This window comes from Haliotis asinina, chromosome 2, assembly GCF_037392515.1.
Source record: "Haliotis asinina isolate JCU_RB_2024 chromosome 2, JCU_Hal_asi_v2, whole genome shotgun sequence".
NCBI lineage: Eukaryota > Metazoa > Mollusca > Gastropoda > Lepetellida > Haliotidae > Haliotis > Haliotis asinina.
Window position 1 is genome coordinate 25,672,601 of NC_090281.1, and position 21,104 is coordinate 25,693,704.

General features: G+C 42.5%; 1 protein-coding gene across 1 annotated transcript; it reads left to right on the forward strand.

Moving 5' to 3' along the window:
* Positions 1 to 5,198: 5,198 nt before the first annotated feature.
* Positions 5,199 to 17,757, forward strand: LOC137271674 (stomatin-like). Its single transcript, XM_067804099.1, has 9 exons — positions 5,199 to 5,488; positions 7,506 to 7,663; positions 9,645 to 9,793; positions 10,897 to 10,969; positions 12,348 to 12,430; positions 13,171 to 13,374; positions 14,280 to 14,335; positions 15,637 to 15,715; positions 17,569 to 17,757. Exons 1-9 carry the CDS (start codon positions 5,199 to 5,201, stop codon positions 17,755 to 17,757), a joined length of 1,281 nt encoding a protein of 426 aa, XP_067660200.1.
* Positions 17,758 to 21,104: the final 3,347 nt, after the last annotated feature.

The following is a 21,104-nucleotide window of genomic DNA, read 5'->3' on the forward strand; positions in this document are numbered from 1 at the left end:
TCCCGTTTGCCCGTCCCGGCTATTCTTGGTCCAAGGTTATTTGGGGTATTCTCCTATTTGTCAGACCAGAAATAATCTACAACAGGGACAGGTCATTCGCTTGTTTTCTGTACCATTTGTAATAATTAGTATGCGCCTCGTCATGCTCCAATGCACACAGTGGCCTGGTTCGCTTCCATCGCAACTTCGGCTGTGTTTAACAGTACTTCAGCCAGTATACTGTAATCTTACAATGAAAGAATGAACGAATGAATGAAGAGCAAGAAGTATATGTGAATGAATGAAAGAAATTATAAAAGAAGTGCATATGTGAATGAATGAGAAAGGAACAATAAAAGAAAGAGTTACATATGTGAATGAATGAAAGAATAAATGATACACCACGGCCATCCCTTCCAAAACATGTTAAAGAACGCAAAACTATGGTTAGATCACATGTGTTAACATCAGCTTGTTATTGTCTCCCTGGTCAGACATAACAATTGTCAGACAGGTTAAAACAACAAACTATCTGGTTAAATTCTTCAAAGGCATTTAGAAGTTGGTGAGGTAATACAAGACACTATTATGGATGACAACTTCTTTAATTCTTTGAACACGACGTTTCAAGGCTAATTCTTGCCCCTTCGTCAGGTACACGACGTTTCAAGGCTAATTCTTGCCCCTTCGTCAGGTGGAAGGGGCAAGAATTAGCCTTGAAACGTCGTGTTCAAAGAATTAAAGAAGTTGTCATCCATAATAGTGTCTTGTAATAACTATCTGGCCGACTGCACAGCTGCCTGTTGACGTAGTATACCCACATCACCTACTTTTCTTGCGTAACCTTCATCTACATCACCATCCTTAATATACTGAGCAGAGAGCACAGAAGGCCGTATAGCTGTAACCACTGAACCGTGGCGTCTCTCTGCTCCCAAGTTCCCAAGTGGGGGTGTCCTTTTCTACCTCTTCCATTAATCTTTAAAACATCTAACAAGTTCAACGCAAGCATCTTTTTTTACTAAAATGTGACGTTATACATAATTTGGAAGGCCAGGGTAAAAACACATCAACAGAAGGAATCACCAAAACACACCATATCAATGAATATGTGGGTATCACGTACACACTTCTTGTGAAATTGAACATGCACGAATTGTCACCACCACTGGTGGGTACGAGACGGCATTAATTTGGTCTATCACAAATGCCAGGTTTAACTCAAATTAAAAGGAACCAGGTTATCGGACGTTTGGAAGCTGGGGTGTCTGTCCAAAATCTTGCCTGCCATATCTACGTGAACATAACCATGATCTACTGTCTCCAGCATCGATACACAGATCATAGATGACCTTCCTCGGAGCAATCATCCAAGGGTCACCATCCCTCGACAAGATCGGCACATTTCCGGCCAACACCAGCGAGATCCATTCTTGTGAACTCCTTTACATTTCGAAAACTTAATAATGTCATCAGTCATGGTAGCCAATGAAATGTCTTTACTCAGTGTTTTGACTATCTGACTCTGTTCCTATTTCTTGTATTTAGAACTGAAAATTATATATATACTGAACCGCAAGAGAAACGCAAGTTACTATTTTCAAAACATACGTTCCAAATGCACTCCTTTTAGGACAACAAAGTATGCCATAACAGAAGCATTTTTTTTTCATGAATTTTTTGTGTTTCACACAATAATGCGTGCATTTCACTCCAGTTTGAAACTTTATAACGCAGGTCATTAAAAAAAACCCCACAGAACACAAAAATGACTGTGACAACGCTGAGAAAACATGTCACGTTTAACTGGACAGCAACGAGGAATCGCCATTGGAATGTTGCAGACTGGATCTTCTCTGCAGTGGACAGGCACCTGAGATGTCACGTGACAACAATCACAAGACTATCCGCAAGGTATCGTCAAACCGGTAATGTTCGAGACTGACAACATTCAGGACGTCCGCGGGTAACAACGCCAGCGCAAGATCGTCACATCCGAGCTACTCATCTGCGTAACCTACAGCAACGAGCAAGACAGACAGCATCCTCGATATCTCCAGGAGATACATTCCGATAAGTCTCCACTATACCCTGGACGCATCTACGGGTCGGCCCGACGAGGATGCACAGACAACTGCAGACACTGTTCGTCGTCGTCGTCTGGGGGCAGCAGGGATCAGATGACGCAACGTCACCGCTAAAATCGTCGGCCCGATTCTGACGCAACGTCACCGCCAAACTCGTGGGCGCGACAACACCAGCCTTGGCGACATCAACAATGGCAACAGGTGTTGTTTCCTGATGTGTCCCACGCCGATGGCCAACTACGTGTATGGAGGCGACGTAATTGATGTTACGCCAACTGTTGTGTTGTGGAAGCTGACCGCTGGGGAGGTGGAAGTCTCATAGTATGGTGTGGCTTCAGCTACCACCACAGAAAACGTTTACACGTGTTTCGACTACGTGTGACTGTTGTAGTCTACAGAGACCAGGTCCTTCAACACCACGTTGTACCTCTATTCCAGGCCCAACCTCTGCTACAGACATTCCAGCAGGACAACGCTCGTCCTCACACTGTACGGGTCTCTATGGACTTCCTCAGAGGGAACAACATTGCTGTACTGCCCTGGCCCTCTGTATCCCCGGATATGGCACCACTCGAGCATGTGTGGGATGAAATTGGTAGACGGAGACAGACAGCTGTTCAACCTCAAAACCTTACAAATATGGAAGCCAGGTTGGTCAGGGAATGGAATCAAATTTTTCAAACCCTCTTTCATACACTTGTTGACTCGATGAAACGTCGGTCTGCTGCCTGCATCGCAAGCAATGGAGGTCACACGCGCTACTGAATCACATGCTGTTTCGTGACATTTTTGGTGTGTGAGAGTGGAGTGATAACATATACTTTTACAGTGAGTGAGTGAGTTTAGTTTTACGTCGCACTTAGCAATATTCCAGCTATATGGCGACGGTCTGTAAATAATCGAGTCTGGACCAGACAATCCAGTGATCAATAACATGAGCATCGATCTGCGCAATGGGGAAACGATGACATGTGTCAACCAAGTCAGCTAGTCTGACCACCCGATCCCGTTAGTCGCCTCTTACAACAAGCATAGTCGCCTTTTATGGCAAGCATGGGTTGCTGAAGGCCTATTCTACCCCGGGACCTTACTTTTACAGTAAACTCTAGTGTTAATTGCACCTGAGATCATGACCCATTTCTTCAACAATAACTTGTCTCTTGTGTTTTCATAGTATTAAAATTGTGTGGTCCACAGATTGAGAAATACTGACATTTTTAAATCATCTTGTGTGGCTTTCCCATCTTGACTTCCCAAACACAGAAGCTATATATTCGGAGACTTGACGTCATTTCCACAGACTTACATGTTATTTCAGTGTAGCATAATTAATTTTCATGAAGTGAGTTTAGGATTGATCTTTGAAATTTGAAATCACCTCTGCTCTGCGCACAGTTCAATTTTCCGACCAATATTTAACTAATGACATCATATTTATCAACTTACGTATGGTTCCACAATGCACAATCCCATAGGCAGCCATGTTAAAGTTTTTCACGGCATAGTACATATAATATATGTTGATTAAATTGAACATTGCCATTCGATAAAGAAGCGACAGAAAATAAGACAAATTATCTGCTTGTAGCTAGATCTAAGATTCCTCACAAATGAAGAAACTTTTCTTTGGATATTACGAAAACTGAATTCATGAAAATTATTTTGCTACACTAAATTAACATGTAAGCCTGTGGAAACTACGTGAAGTGTACGAATACTTTTACACGACTCTGTAGTTCGGTGACGCTGTGAAGAGCTTGGTAAAATCGCGTCCCTTTTGTCAAGGTCACTGAAGCGTTGCGAAGACGCTCACTAAATTCACAAGTCAGAGTGGCACTTCTTGTGGCGTGGGTATTGAGTATTGCAAATTATTGTCAACGACCTGAGCAAGTCCGATGACCGATCAGGGCATAACTCAACTTCCTCCGAACTTGAAATCGGATAAAAATGGTAATTAGATCTACTTACACAAATTTGTATTCAGTGTGTGTAAACAGACCCAGAACCATAGTTGCCCAGAAAATGCCCTAATGGTATAGGTGTAGCATTAAATCAAGCAAGTCTAGGTTTTCCACGTATGTTGTTGGTGGGCGACATGAGGAAATGTTACAGAGGAGGGGGATATGATGAAATGAGGGAGATGGACAGATCTGTTGGATTTATGGGGAAGGGGGTGGTCTGGCATGAAGAATTATTAGCGGTATGGGGGTAGGACTTGAAGTAATGTTAAAGGTAATAACTTCGTTGGGGGGTTCATGAAGAAATGTTAGCTGTATGGAGGAGGTTGGGAGTAGATGAACAAATCTGTTTCTTGTAAATGGATAGGTGAGGGCATTAAGAAATTGTAGCAGTATGGAGGGGGTAAGAGGTGGGGGACGTGCTGAAGGGTCATGAAGCAAGATCGAAGATCAGCCTCAAAGATCTGTCCTACTCAAGGATGGGTGGAGACAAAGTCTATTCTTCCCACATGAATGTAAATGTAGCCCTTCAGAACTTGAAACGGTTCTTTACTAAGGGTCAGAACAAAGCCTCCTGAGGGCACTATGAAGCCTATATGGTCGTGACGGCACTATGAGGCCTATATGATAAAACGGGCTCCAGAGCTGTTATCATGACTAATGTTAGTGTGGGCAAGAATGTAAAATATATATCTTTCACTGGAGATGTAACAGAGGTGGACTATCTATTCTCTAACCAGGAAGAAATACACGCAAGGACAATGCTCCATGTTGTAGATGCATCGAAAGCTTGTTTAACCCAAATTTCTTTGTCCTGCTAGAACACAACAAACCAGCTATTAAAGCAAAGAAAGCTGTCTTCCTGACCGCTTATCACTGACGGGTACACGTTGGTTTATTTACTATTTTGGCTCAGTAAAATATATTTGACGCTTACTGTTCTTTCAAGAGCTATTTTTTTCACAGCTATGTCATGAGTAGTAGTATAGGGAATGGGGAGAAAAACCGGTAGCGGGTACACTTTGCTTAGAAGCTTCTGAGTATAGCTAATTCTGCTACCAGCATATATATTCAACAAGACCCATTCGATAAGACCACTTTTCGGCTGCTCCCAATTACTCCCAATTATAGTGTATTCCCAATTAGAGCTATGCGGGTACATAGACATAGAAATATGCCAGGAACCAAGCTCTCGCGAGAAGCATATACCGAGATCCGATCGGGTCGTTTGTCCATTCGGGAAGCGAAGAGGAAGTATCACATATCGCAAGCTCGATACACACGAATCCGAGGTGGTATAGACAAGCCCACAACTCCCGATATATCCGACGACTTGGAGGCCCTGCTGCAGAAGTGTCGCCCCATGTTGCTTTCCGACCGAGAGAAACAAATCCTGGAGCAATCGGGACACACCTTCTACGAACACTACCAGATCCCCAAACAGTTTCTCGAACTCTACTTGCTGTGCTTTCGTCCACTAGTAGAAGCCGGCAAAATAGTTGATTTCGTCTACATCTACCCACCCAACCAATTTCAACCCTCGGCGGGCAAACTCCGAATCATTCTCGCTGATAACTGCTATCCGGGCCCCAAGGACAGACACAACCGATGCACCGACTGCCTAGCCACTCTATCGGAACTGCCTGCTCTCTTCGGACCCGACAACTCTACGTGCAAGTGTGGTGCCACCGACCACTGCGTCGACAGCAAGAAATGCATTCTCTGGGAACAGAAAGCGATAGACTACACACCCCAGGAGCGACTTCCACTCGAGGTTCCAGAAGAGATCGAGGTTGGCAGCTGTTGTGTGAATATAGAGAACCTATACGACAACGCCTGCCTTTTCTGGAGCATACAATACGCACTCCTCATCAACAAATTGATGGACTGTTGTACGTGTAAGGAGAAAGAGTCTTGTATCTTATGGCGGTTATCGGAGAAAGCAGAGGTACCACAGGGGCGGGGTAATATTTGGCATACCCCATTACCCGACTATGGTGGACCCAAGCATATGGAAGTAGCACCCCCTCCATGCAGCGAACACAAAAAAGCTGCGAACGTCCCAGAAGGAGTCTACTTATGCAAAAAGTTTGCTGTAGCGGGACACGAAGGGAAGAACCGGCTGTTATTACTACTCGATCCCCCGACTGGGGAAACGATTCCAGTCTATGGCTACAAGATACGAGAAACGATTCGGGCTGCCGGGGGAATAGAACGCCTACGGTTAGTGCGGGAACCGTTTCTATGCAAGCTCGGTAAAATCTGCTACTCACCTATATCAGAAAAGAAAGACGATAGAGAAATCGAATTACTGCTTCCAGACATTGGACGAGAATAGGTCCGGCAGCTCGCCTAGTATTTTGGTAGATGCAGTCGTGGGCTTACAAAGGACGAATACTTATCTAGGCTAGTTTTTCGTATTCCAACTGCTTTTCGTGGTACCCTACTACTTTTTTTCCCTCAAAAAACAACACTCTACTGCATAATGAAGGGATCCCCACGTTTCGTCTTGGGTGTTTCTACCTTCTCGGTCGGTGTGTGCACTGGTTTGCTGTGCTTCCAGGTCTTGTAGACGACCTTCCAGAGAAAAACAGCGGCTAGCGAAAGGTAGGTCCACCTTTGGGCTGTTTCTAGTATCTGCCGCACCTTCTGGATATCCAGATGGGTCTCTTCTTGTTCCTCCTCAACGTTTTCTATTTCCTCTTCCTCATTGTCCTTATCCAGCATCGACAAGATGTCGACCAACAAATTCGTGGTTTGTTCCAAACGAGCCGGCAACGTATTCGTGGTTTGTTCCAAACGAGCCGACATCGCTGCAGTTTGCTTCACACTAGCCTCTAGCCTCCCCAAGCGGTTGTAGAAGTCCTGGATGATGGGCACAGTCGGCTCTGCAGCAGGCAATACGCTCTCGCTAGGGGGTAAGATGGCCGCAGGCAATACGCTGCCGGCAGACGTCTCACTAGCGGGAGCAGGCAATGCGTCTGTGCTGGTCGGAGGTTCTACAGCAGGCTCTTGCCATATGTCGTAGAGTCTTGTGGATCCAATACCGAAGCGCTTTTTGACCTCGCTTGCTGGGAGCACCCCTCGAAGGGAGCGTATTTCTTGGACCTTTTCCGAAGACAAATCTCTTCTTGGTGGCATGGGGTGTTTTTCCTGGGAATATATATATATATACCATACTTCCTACTTGTCTATATAGGAACCAATCCTCTCCCAGGAAACTTCTAATAATGCTTAGTAATGCTTAGCAAATGCTTAGCAAATGCTTAGCATTACTAAGCATTACCAATCCTCTCCCAGGAAACTTCTAATAATGCTTAGTAATGCTTAGCAAATGCTTAGCAATGCTTAGTAATACTTAGTAATGCTTAGCAAATGCTTAGCAATGCTTCGGTATTGGATCCACAAGACTCTACGACATATGGCAAGAGCCTGCTGTAGAACCTCCGACCAGCACAGACGCATTGCCTGCTCCCGCTAGTGAGACGTCTGCCGGCAGCGTATTGCCTGCGGCCATCTTACCCCCTAGCGAGAGCGTATTGCCTGCTGCAGAGCCGACTGTGCCCATCATCCAGGACTTCTACAACCGCTTGGGGAGGCTAGAGGCTAGTGTGAAGCAAACTGCAGCGATGTCGGCTCGTTTGGAACAAACCACGAATACGTTGCCGGCTCGTTTGGAACAAACCACGAATTTGTTGGTCGACATCTTGTCGATGCTGGATAAGGACAATGAGGAAGAGGAAATAGAAAACGTTGAGGAGGAACAAGAAGAGACCCATCTGGATATCCAGAAGGTGCGGCAGATACTAGAAACAGCCCAAAGGTGGACCTACCTTTCGCTAGCCGCTGTTTTTCTCTGGAAGGTCGTCTACAAGACCTGGAAGCACAGCAAACCAGTGCACACACCGACCGAGAAGGTAGAAACACCCAAGACGAAACGTGGGGATCCCTTCATTATGCAGTAGAGTGTTGTTTTTTGAGGGAAAAAAAGTAGTAGGGTACCACGAAAAGCAGTTGGAATACGAAAAACTAGCCTAGATAAGTATTCGTCCTTTGTAAGCCCACGACTGCATCTACCAAAATACTAGGCGAGCTGCCGGACCTATTCTCGTCCAATGTCTGGAAGCAGTAATTCGATTTCTCTATCGTCTTTCTTTTCTGATATAGGTGAGTAGCAGATTTTACCGAGCTTGCATAGAAACGGTTCCCGCACTAACCGTAGGCGTTCTATTCCCCCGGCAGCCCGAATCGTTTCTCGTATCTTGTAGCCATAGACTGGAATCGTTTCCCCAGTCGGGGGATCGAGTAGTAATAACAGCCGGTTCTTCCCTTCGTGTCCCGCTACAGCAAACTTTTTGCATAAGTAGACTCCTTCTGGGACGTTCGCAGCTTTTTTGTGTTCGCTGCATGGAGGGGGTGCTACTTCCATATGCTTGGGTCCACCATAGTCGGGTAATGGGGTATGCCAAATATTACCCCGCCCCTGTGGTACCTCTGCTTTCTCCGATAACCGCCATAAGATACAAGACTCTTTCTCCTTACACGTACAACAGTCCATCAATTTGTTGATGAGGAGTGCGTATTGTATGCTCCAGAAAAGGCAGGCGTTGTCGTATAGGTTCTCTATATTCACACAACAGCTGCCAACCTCGATCTCTTCTGGAACCTCGAGTGGAAGTCGCTCCTGGGGTGTGTAGTCTATCGCTTTCTGTTCCCAGAGAATGCATTTCTTGCTGTCGACGCAGTGGTCGGTGGCACCACACTTGCACGTAGAGTTGTCGGGTCCGAAGAGAGCAGGCAGTTCCGATAGAGTGGCTAGGCAGTCGGTGCATCGGTTGTGTCTGTCCTTGGGGCCCGGATAGCAGTTATCAGCGAGAATGATTCGGAGTTTGCCCGCCGAGGGTTGAAATTGGTTGGGTGGGTAGATGTAGACGAAATCAACTATTTTGCCGGCTTCTACTAGTGGACGAAAGCACAGCAAGTAGAGTTCGAGAAACTGTTTGGGGATCTGGTAGTGTTCGTAGAAGGTGTGTCCCGATTGCTCCAGGATTTGTTTCTCTCGGTCGGAAAGCAACATGGGGCGACACTTCTGCAGCAGGGCCTCCAAGTCTTCGGATATATCGGGAGTTGTGGGCTTGTCTATACCACCTCGGATTCGTGTGTATCGAGCTTGCGATATGTGATACTTCCTCTTCGCTTCCCGAATGGACAAACGACCCGATCGGATCTCGGTATATGCTTCTCGCGAGAGCTTGGTTCCTGGCATATTTCTATGTCTATGTACCCGCATAGCTCTAATTGGGAATACACTATAATTGGGAGTAATTGGGAGCAGCCGAAAAGTGGTCTTATCGAATGGGTCTTGTTGAATATATATGCTGGTAGCAGAATTAGCTATACTCAGAAGCTTCTAAGCAAAGTGTACCCGCTACCGGTTTTTCTCCCCATTCCCTATACTACTTGAGTAAACCAAGTAGATGACAGAACAAATGATTTAAACAAATGTACTTACAACTGATATCGTTTGTCTTCTACAGCATAGTCAAGACTTAACCCAGCAAAAGATGTAACAGTAACATAATACTTGTCTGTTGCTGCACCACTACATGTTGTTTTACAGCAGGCTTCCATGCAGCAGGTTTCCACGCAGCAGGTTTCCATGCAGCCCAGGATGGGGGCAGTATTGGTTGCTGCGGTTACATCTTGTACTTGGTCTCAATTATCTGTATCCTAGCAACCATTCCATTCTCCCTCTGTCTCTGCACTAAGGTAAGATCAGTGTTTGCAAGGGTGTCTGACTTAGTGGACATTTTCAGTTAGCACATCTTTTTGTGGGACCAGTGCCAGATCGAAATGACCTATCCTAGTCCAATGAACATTTTGTGGATGATTTGGCCCCTGGATGGAATCTTTACGTATATTTTGAAGAGTGTTTTATGCTTGGAGCTATTTTTTTATTTTGTTTTTTCTTTGTTTGTTTGTTTGTTTGAAAATATATTTTTAGTAGCAGAGAGGATGATTATGTGATTTAATAGTGAGTCTTTTCTAAACTACCAGACCAAACAATGGATTTTGTCATTTGCAATTCCTGTATGTTTTGAATTTTGAAGGTCATTCCAAGAGCTTTTGATTCCATTATATTTCCATATTACCATTCATACCATTACAAAAGGAACATGTTGCATTGTCAACCAATTTTATTTTTTACTAATTCTTTTTAGTATAAATAATTCCTTGTAGGAGCTTATATTGAAAGTTTGTTGTTTATCTCCCTAAGCTGTGCAAAATGGAATGTGACCTAACCATCATCAACTCCTGGTATTTGACCGAGGCCCTTTACAGAACGGCAATGCATTATGCTTCAAGCTGCATTGTTCCCAATATTTGTTTCTTTTTGGCTTTATAGATGATGTTATTTGAATGTTTCAAAGTGAGCAGTGACATGACATATTTGTTATTCTATTTTGTTGATATTTAATATTCGAACTTATGCATACATGGGATGTGGCCACGTTGCTTGTTCCAAGCTGCCCCACTACAATCCTATCACTGACTCGGCTTATCTGTTCAGGATGAAATGTAACCCATAGTTTAAAGCAGTCTGTCAGGAACGTACGGATACAGACACTCCACAAAACATATAGTTTGAAAATCTCTTTATCTTTTTATATCGTAAAAATTTTGTTGGACATTCACTACAAGGCAGATGTTGTTAAAGTAGTAAATTTAAAGTTACCCTGTGACTGTCACCACTCATGGGCAAAACCATGTACTATCTTCACTGCTACAGAGTAGCCAATCATGGGATGTTTTGAAGTTTGCACTCCCACCCTTCTGGAACTTTTTCATAGAATCTTTCATCTTTGGTGCAGGTGTTAAATCATTACGAGAAGGTGGTTATATTCCGACTTGGTCGACTCAGGTCCCGACAAGACAAGAAACCAGGTACAATGTTTTTCTATGTTTAATTATCAACTTACTTCTTCCCCATTGTCATATCCCACTGGCAGCTCCTAAAGATCTTGATCAGAATGTGTCTCCTGGACCCCATGCTTTTCGCAAGAGGCGAATAATGAGATATGGTGATCAACCTTACTGATTGGCTGACATATGTCATTCCAAGAGCGTAGATCGACGCTCATGCTGTTGGTCACTGTAGTACTCGGTTTAGGCGTAATTATTAAGAAACCACCGCCACACAGCTGAAATATTGCTGACTGCAGCGTTCAAATGTGTTTCAAGGACATCTACTATCAGGCAAATATGCTCACACAGATGTGTGTTTCAGATGTGTCAGCAAAACCAGGATTTATATATATATCAATCACTAGCTAATCCGACAGATTTAGATTCAAAACTTCATTGCCGTGAATGGAAAGAAAAATGTTTGACATATAAACCCACGGGCAAAAGAAAGTGAACACTCTTTGTTTTGAATTGTTCAAGGTAGTATCAGGCCGAAACGTTTAGCCCCCCTCACTGACTAATCATGTGACCAAACGCAACATGTTGGTTGTGTAGAAGTACGTGAATTGGAAAAATGGCAAAACGTGCATCTCAGAGATTTTGCAAAATGTTTGTCGTCAAAAAGCACTGAATCGGTGGCCATACATATCACAGCTAACAGAAAACCTACGAAATTATGCCAAAGCTAACAGCGGCCATAGGAATGAGGCAGTTGGGCACCAACAACAATTTGTGGGAATCAAGGTACACGATTGGTCGTAATACATCTGAACGCTTAGAAATAGAGAGACATTCTTCAACCAGTAGAAATACCACGTCTTCGCCAGCAACAACAGAAAACACTTCTGCAGCAAGACACGGGTGGAATAGGAACAAGTGGATTCCAAATGACGTCATTCGTCGGCTGACGACATCGATGTGACGGCGCATGTAGGCGTGTATTGATGCCAGAGATAATCACACTCGTTACTAAGGTATGCGTGTGTATGCGTGTCTATACGTGTGTATGCGTGACTGACTCTTTTTGTATCTGTGAACTGTTCTATTGCTGCCCCTCTGTCCATTACATGACACGCACTCTTCATCTGTGATGAGTTTCTCATAGACATTATTGACGCATTGTCCCAAATGCTGGCTTCATTAAATGCACAATAACGTGAAAACATTGTATGTTTTGTTGTGAATTTATTGATCATTAATAACCGTGTTCACTTTCTTTTGCCCACTAGTCTACAAATGAGCTACAACACAAAAGGGGATTCACAGGTCAGTGGTTAATGTGCGCAGCCTTTGCAAGGATGCAAACCTGTCTTCTTCCTCTCATTGAGGCCACTATCTTAAACTATTTCCATTCCAGGAATTTTCTTCATCAACCCATGCTTGGACTCCATCACCAAGGTGGATATGAGGAGCCTTATCTTTGATGTGCCGCCCCAGGAGGTGAGTGTCATTGAGTCTAGGGGGAAATTTCATACGTATGGTGGGTTTAGGGTTGAGAATTTGGTTGCTGCCAGGATGGTGGTTTTGTCAGAAAGTAACAAGGTGTATGTGGTTAGGGTGGTGGGTTTAGGGTTGAGGATGGTGTCATTTGCCAGGATTGTGGTTTTGTCAGAAGGTAACAAGGAGGTATATTTGGTTAGCGTGGTTGGTTTAGGGTTGAGGATGGTGTTGCCGGGATGGTGACTTTGTCATAAAGTAAAAAGGAGGTACATCCGGTTGGTGTGGCCGTGAGTTTAGTGTTTAGGGTGGTGTATCTGCTAGAAAGGTTGCGTGTTACAGGGGTAAGGGAGTAAATGCCGTTCTGGATGAAAGAGGCGACATAGTTCAAGTGGTGGGTGTATCTGGGACAGAGAAGATAGGACACGTGGTGGTTAGTGTGTTACAGAGTAAGGATTATGTGCGTGGGGCGGGGGGAGGTCGGTGCCATTACGTGAGTACGGAGCCAGGACATCCTGTGTATGGCTGTCTGTGAGCAGAGTATGATAAGCAGGAGAACACAAGCATAGAGAAATGCTTGGCACTAACTTGCACAAACTGTATTGTCAGATGAAGATTATTAACCTAAGTTACTCTGTATTTGATACTTGTCCAATGCCACACTCTGAATACCGCTGTGAAAGTCATTGAAGCCGAAGTGATTAAGAGTCTTTTAGTTCTGCCTATACTCTGTTTCTGACTAGGTGTTGACACGTGACTCAGTGACAGTGGCAGTCGACGCCGTCATCTACTACCGTATCCACAACGCCATCATGTCTGTCACCAATGTCCATGACGTTTACAACTCCACCAAACTGTTAGCCGCATCCACACTCAGGAATGTCCTGGGAACCAAAGATTTGAGCGAGCTTTTGTCAGAAAGGGAAGCTATCAGTCATCTCATGCAGGTAAATTACAGGTGATAACTTATTTTAAAATCTTACTTAACTGACGTGCTGCAATACTTGACCAAAGATACAATACATAATGCAACGTGACTTGTATTGTTTGGCAAACCCATTTGATTTAGCGATAAATGCAACCTTGAAAAGCCCACAAATTAGTTGTTTGGGCTTCCAAGGAATTAAGTCAGGACAGATGACTGTCCTTGTCGACTGCCACATTAAATTTACTTTGATAGCAGCTCATCAATTTTGTGAACTTTCATTAGTTTTGAAATAAAACAATGACTAATGAGTACATTTCTAAAACTGGAACCATTAGTTTCCTTTAGTATATCATGGTACAGAGTGACTATTGCTCACTGCGGCTTAAACCATATTTATTACTTGTTCGTAAGTTAGTTTTGTTAAACGCACCTTAACCTTCACCATTATTCCAGTAATATCGTTGCAACATCAGTCTGATATGGGAGGAAAGCCTGACGTGATGCTGTTTTTAGACGTGTAACACTTTGATGAAACTCTAGGTTATCGGTAGGAAACATACAGTCAATGAGGATGACTGGATCTAAAATCTTCACTTAGCCTAGCACGGTTAGACATAAGTTGACTTAAATATACTGAGCCAAGATGTGTAACATTCGGGAAAGACTAATGCCATTTCCTACACTACCAATTTATAATTAGATTATTACATTTATCTGTAATTGACCTTGTTTGTGGAATGCTGAAAATAGATGAACTCTATTCCTATTCGTCATTAGTTTACATGTTATAACACGTCGTATCACGGTATTGATAATGTGGGTTCAATTCACATCCTTGGAAGTTAAAATGAATTAAATGTTACAACAATATTTTTTTGTCTATGATGATATATCAGTGTTTTCAATGTACTTTTTACCCTTTAGAGTATACTAGCTGAAGCAACTGCTCTGTGGGGCGTCCATGTGGAGAGGGTGGAGGTGTAAGTAGAACCCGCCAGTATACAATTGTTTTTCATTGACGACCTGGTTTCATATGAAAGCCAAATGCTGCCACTCATGAAGGGTTAAATATAAAATATTTTTCTCAGCGAAAGTACTTTTTGCTTCGAACAGTTTCCGTTACAGTGATTATGTTTTCGTTTGATTCAATTATATTCTTGTTGCTTCGAATATTTATGACACGTGGGGGTCCCGGGGTAGAATAGGCCTTCAGCAACCCTATGCTTGCCATAAAAGGCGACTATGCCTGTTTTAGGAGACGACTAACGGGATCGGGTGGTCAGACTCGCTGACTTGGTTGACACATGCCATCGGTTATCAGTTGCGCAGATCGATGCTCATGTTGTTGATCACTGGATTGTCTGGTCCAGACTCAATTATTTACTGATAGCCGCCATATAGCTGGAATATTGCTGAGTGCAGTGTAAAACTAAACTCACTCACTCACTCGAATATTTATTTTCTCGTAGCTTCAAATATATATTATTTCGTTTCGTCGATTTTTTCTCTTTTCTTCTGTCAAGAACTTGAATTTTCGAGTATTTACTCCTTACCTCTCTCGTTACCTCAGTTATATTTTCGCTACTTCAATTATATTCTCGTTGCTTTGAATTTGTTTTCGTTGGTGAATCTTTTTTAAAAAAATTTCGATTATTTTCTCGTTGCTTCATGTTTCTTCCAAAAACCTGAAATTTCGCGCATTTACATGTTGCTGCAAGTATTTTCTCGTGACTTAAAGTTTTTGGAAGAAAGTTGAAGAAACGAGAAAATACTCGAAACAACGAGTATATACATGTACTCGACATTTCTAGTTTTTGACAGAAACTTGAAGTAACGACGAAATGTTTAAAATTTCGAGTTTTTGAATGAAATTTGAAGCAACGATAAAATATTCGAAGCAACGAGGAACTGATCGAAGCATCGACATAATGATTAAAGTAACGAGAAAATACTCGGAGCAACCAGTAAAGACTCGAACGTTTCAAGTTTTTATATATTCTGCCCTTTGCACCAAATTTGATCTGTTTCAGGCAATATCTTATGCTGGTTATTGTCTCGTCTTGAAATTAAATTTTGAATTTTCCTAAAACCAGAGGTTTGTGATTCAATTGTAATTGAAAAAGATGTGAAGAAGTTTGTTGTTCAGAGTGATCCCTTAACATATTGTTGAAGAAATACCTCCTAAACTTCCATAAATAAATGTGTCGACAGCACACAGTAACGCCGACATGGAATGTTATAAAATTGTCTCCCCTTACCCCAACTCTCATGATCCTTCCAGCAAAGATGTGAGACTGCCTTATCAGCTTCAGAGGGCCATGGCTGCAGAGGCGGAGGCAGCACGAGAGGCTCGGGCCAAGGTACGTACGTGACTCTTTCATGATTGTTCCTCTCAAGTTGTGGAGCATCCTCGATATCGCCAGGGTATACGTTCCGATAAGTCTCCGCGCTACCCTGGATGCATCGGCGGCTGGATAAATGTATTACCTCCCTTGGTTTGCTTTTATTCCAATCAGGTGTCTACGCTGGGAGTTGAGCGAACCAATCACAACTAACTTTTTCAATTATCTAACCGATTAAGGTTGGCAACACAAACCACGCAGACGTTCTCCGAAAGAGATAGAAGGAGTTCTTGCATATACTCTTTTCAAAATTTAGGACCTCTCAATATGACTGTATGATTTCCCAAAAAGTTTGAGAAAAACCGCTACCTTTGTTGACACTGGCAAGCTCGGTTTATAAAGGCGGCTTTGCTGATAGGCTACTGTCAAGATGTGGATCTAGCAAAGGGAGGTAATAAAGTTATCGGGCGAGTCGTAGATGCATCCAGGGTATAGTGGAGATTCATCGGAACGTATACCCTGGAGGTGTTGAGGATGGCTGTGTTTGAGCTCAGATTTTTATATGGAAGTCCCACCTCCGGTTTTGTCAGTTGTTATGAATCTGCTTATGTTTTTAGGGTTGCTGTTCCTAAAATGGTCCTCCAGTATTGGTTCTTGACAAACTTGAAACACTGAAAACTCTATGCTCATTGAGAGATCATAGTTCTCCGGTCTGGTACAGATTCACTGTGTTCCAATCAGCCTATGCTGACAACTTGATTTGTTTCTCAGACTAGGTGACTTGGCTGAATTGTATACACGGATGGTTGGTCATGACATCTGTCCATGGTTTGGCTGACCCAGACTCGATCATGTCCCGTTCATACGGCTCGATTATGATTGAATGTGCAGATAATCAGCAACAACACCCAACAATGCATCTGAGACCTATCTCTATTTGTATGTGTGAAAAGTGGAAAATTATATGACCTTATGACAAATGGAACATTCAAGTTGCACAGGACCAACTGTTGATAACAAAAATAAAACAATATTCTTTATTGTGATTGAGTCTAAGTTTCAATATTAGATTGACTGTAACAAAACAAAAAGAATGTAATTAAGTATATGGCTATTATTTTCCTTCCCTAAAGTCACAGAGCAACAACATATCATATACACAGGACAGTGTAGATTACAGCACAAAAAGTTGAACACTTTCATAAATAAAGCGTGCAAAACCTGTAACTTAATTACATTATAAAGCGTGCAAAACCAGTAACTTAATTACATTGCATAAATAGCAAGGTTAATGTTTCGGACATCTTTAACACCAACTTTAGGCCAGACATTTGTGAAGCCAAAGCCAATTTCAATAAGTCAAGTCCAAAACAGCAATAACACCTAAATTATGAAAAATATTATTATCATGTTTTGGACAAGTTAAGGTGATGCTTTTACAAACACATTTCACCAATGAACATGTCTAGTAAGAGAATAATATGTGACTTACCATTACTGTAGATTTCGCATGTGTCATGTCTGGGTCCACATGTGCTTGCCACAAACCACATGGTCATTCTGCCAACCCTATATCAAATTATCTCCCTTCCCATTTAGGTTGACATAAAAGGATCACCATATCAAAAATGAAATGCAGCATTCAAGAATATGAAATGGAAATACACCTTTAACCATTACTACTAATTAATATGGCAGTATAATGGTGCATTCGAAACAGTGAAATTATGGAAATATTAACTAAATTCTTTACTTAGTTAATCAGTTGAACCATTCAAAGTGAAATAGATGAAAATCAATATTTTGGCCTTTACACCAACTCTTTCAGAATTATGACTATTCAATGTTGACCTTTTGACCTCTTGTTGCAGATTATTGCTGCTGAAGGAGAGCGCAATGCATCTCGGGCCCTGAAGGAGGCTGCAGCCATCATCGCCAAATCTCCCGCTGCTCTGCAGCTGCGTTACTTGCAGTCCCTCAGCAGCGTTGCAGCTGAAAAAAAGTCGACCATCATTTTCCCCCTGCCGATGAACATACTGGATGGATGTCTGTCAAAATGAAGTCTGGTAGCCCCATGCTTGGTGGAGAACGCTACAGTACAAACTGAATATTTCTGAGTGCACCTTTAATAAACATACAATGACACTTGCTACAGCTAGGTGTCAGGAGTACCATTTGCGTATGAAACTACGCTTTCTGCGGTTGGTCTTCAAGAACAGTGCGTGTTATACGCTTAACGTTAGTTGAGGAACACTCAAACATTGCATCGTTATTATTGGTTTCAAAAACAAACCCAAATTAATAAATCTGATCCTTAATTCTGATACACACTGGTTTACACAGCAGGACAATCTACTGTGTGCGGTTCTGTTGGAACAAAGGTCACAGACGCGATCTGCTTGAGTACAGGATGTGACTTCCTCTGTTCACATCAACCTTGACATCGTGGCATGGACTGAAAAGCCTCTGTTGCGTTGTAGCTGGTATTGCCGGTCATTGAATCCTGCTGAAGAAGTTCCTGCAGTTGCTGAATGTTATCGAATTTGGAATCATGTTGGTCGTTTTTAACAGCTCTTTCTAAGACATCCAAAGGTTTTCTGTTCATTGATTGTTGATTATTACTATCGAAAGCTGACTATAGGTTTTGATCCTGACGGAGTCTGTGAAAGCTAAGATGTGTGAATATCTTCTTCATTGACATCTATAGAACGTTAAAAGCGTGACCATTTAAGTTTGCAGTTTGGCATAATGGAAAGACATTTCTTGCGGATGACTGAAAAATTACGATTTGGCTGAGTTTCTCCCTTCCAGCCCATGTTTTAGGTAGAGCGGTGGGGTAACCTAAGGGTTAAAGCGTTCGCGGAGGCTCCGGTTCGATTCCTCACATGGGCACGATGTGTGAAGCCAATTCCCGAGGCCGGCAAGTTCGGCAAGGGTTGAAACTGGTCGTAGTGGTCAGTTATTTCTTATCTCGAGGATGCATGGAAGGGGGTTGGCTAAAGTGGATCGGGTGGCCAAGTTTCGTAGATTATGTGCCCTTGCAGTCTGACATACCTGATACTATAGACCTTTGTACACGTGTATTCAACAGCTGTAGGGACTGTAATCTAGTGATTAAAGCCTTTGTTTGGAGACCTGGGTTTCACTCCCCACATTGGCAAAATGTGTGAAGATAATTTCAGATGACTCCCGCCGTGATATTGCTGGAATATTGCTAAAAGTGGCATAAAACTAAATTCACTCATTCATTCAACAGTTGTTAATAGTATTATGTGACACTACACTACAAATTTGCTTCAAAACATGACATGGTATTCGTTTAGCTCTTAGGTGCAAGCCTCGGTTCCGATTTAGTAATACCCGTGAAGGTCCCGGGGTAGAATAGGCCTTCAGCAACCCATGCTTGCCATAAAAGGCGACAATGCTTGTCGTAAGAGGCGACTAACGGTATCTGGTGGTCAGGTTTGCTGACTTGGGTGACACATGTCATCGGTTCCCAACTGCGCAGATCGATGCTCATGCTGCTCATCACTGAATTGTCTGGCCCAGACAATTATTTACAGACCGCTGCCATATAGCTGGAATATTGTTGAGTGCGGCGTAAAACTAAACTCACTCACTCACTCACTCCGATTCAGAATGCTATCGTGACGCTACGACTGCTGTAAGTCTATCTGAATGTGTGGGAGTTACGATCGTCAGAGCCCTTAGATCGTTTTGTAAAGCGGGAAACAGCTTGTCTTATCGCTATTTGACTGAACAACGCTGAGCCGACCTTAACTTGGATCTCATTCACTCACTTTGGGAACCTTCATAAGTGCGCCCTATTGAGACCTAAATAACTATTCTATGACATACGACCCTGCTCGTGTGTTCCCGGGACAACCTCAGTGCATTCTCACTATACCAAATGTTTATCGTTCATTGCATCTAACAGGAGAAAAAGATGCAGACCAAGTTATGCTCATGCGTATATACAGAGCCGTGCAAAAAGTATCTGTACACTTGACGTAATTTGTATGGACTTACATATCTATTTAGTGTAGCATAAATAATTTTCATGAATTTAATTTTCGTAAGATCCAAGGAAAATTTTGAATATTTGCGGGGAATCATCTTACCTAGATTTTACAATTTCTGTTTAATTTTCCGTCGCTTATTGATCAAGTGGCAACAATTTTATCAACATATGTACAGTGTCGTGAACACCTTTAACATGGCGGCATATGGGAGTATGCATTGTCTAACCATACGTAAGTTGATAAATGTGACGTCATTAGTTAAATAGTGGTCAAAAAATTGAACTGAAATTATGTGCGTAGAGCAGAGATGATTTCAAATTTGCTTGTCAAATTCGACAAAGATCTCATTTTTGAAAATTATTAATGCTACCCTGGCATAACGTGTACGTCTGTGGAAATGACGTCCGAATACTTTTTGCACGACTTTGTAAGTTACGCTCTGACTCTGTATCTATACAAAAAGAGTGTTATGAAAATGAGACATGTATTATGCATCGACCATCTATAGTAATTGTGAGTTATTGTAACCTTGTTTTTTTCCACCCCCACGTTTTTTATTCAGACCCCACACCCACATGCACACACCAACAATTTGATTACGATTTGTAAACTTGTTGTTTATTTGTTCCCTGTTTAATGCCGCCGCACCCAACAACCTTTCCGCTCTGTGGCGGAGTCATGTATAAATAATCGAGTCTGGATCATACAATTCAGTGATCAACACCTTGTGTATCGATCTACGCAATGACGATACGATGACATGTCAACCAATTCGGTGGGTCTGAGTCTCCTAATCGCTTCTAACGACAATTCAAGGTTGCTGAATTCTAGGTTATTCTAACCCGGATCTTCACGGGGTTGTAAAATTGTCAGAATAAGGATAATAGATGTTCCTCGTTAAAGAACACATTTTTCACAACGTTACTTCAACAACTAACAAGTGAAACAATGGTGATATATATTAGCATCCATACAAGTTTCAATGTATATTTAATGGCATATATTTACGAACTGTCTTGACATTTAACTTCCACAAAGAGGATAATTAAGCGTAATTAATAGTCGTGCCAGTTAACTTTGGTGCAACATAAATTCCACACGAAATATTAAACTTTTTAACAACATATGATGAACACTCGTTCTGAAGCACTTAAAAGTACACATCACTGTTTATGCCCAAGACGAAAGAACATGCAAATTTGAAAGTCACAGGTTGAATTGATTCTGTGGCATGTCGAAGTGTAGTGGGCAGTGAATCAGTGTTAAACCAGCTGACGTCGAAGGTAGTGGTTTCACCGTAACATAAGGAGATCGTTGTGACGTCGTTGAAACTGGATTTGTGGGTGCTTTCATGGATGACAACTGGTTTTGATTTCTTCGAAAGC

Excerpts from the sequence above, each read along its gene's own strand:
- LOC137271674 (XM_067804099.1), top strand. The coding sequence starts at position 5,199 with ATGCCAGGAACCAAGCTCTCGCGAGAAGCATATACCGAGATCCGATCG. Across the intron at positions 5,489-7,505 it reads TTTCTCGAACTCTACTTGCT|TGAGACGTCTGCCGGCAGCG; the intron begins GTGCTTTCGTCC and ends TGCTCCCGCTAG. Across the intron at positions 14,336-15,636 it reads CATGTGGAGAGGGTGGAGGT|CAAAGATGTGAGACTGCCTT; the intron begins GTAAGTAGAACC and ends TGATCCTTCCAG.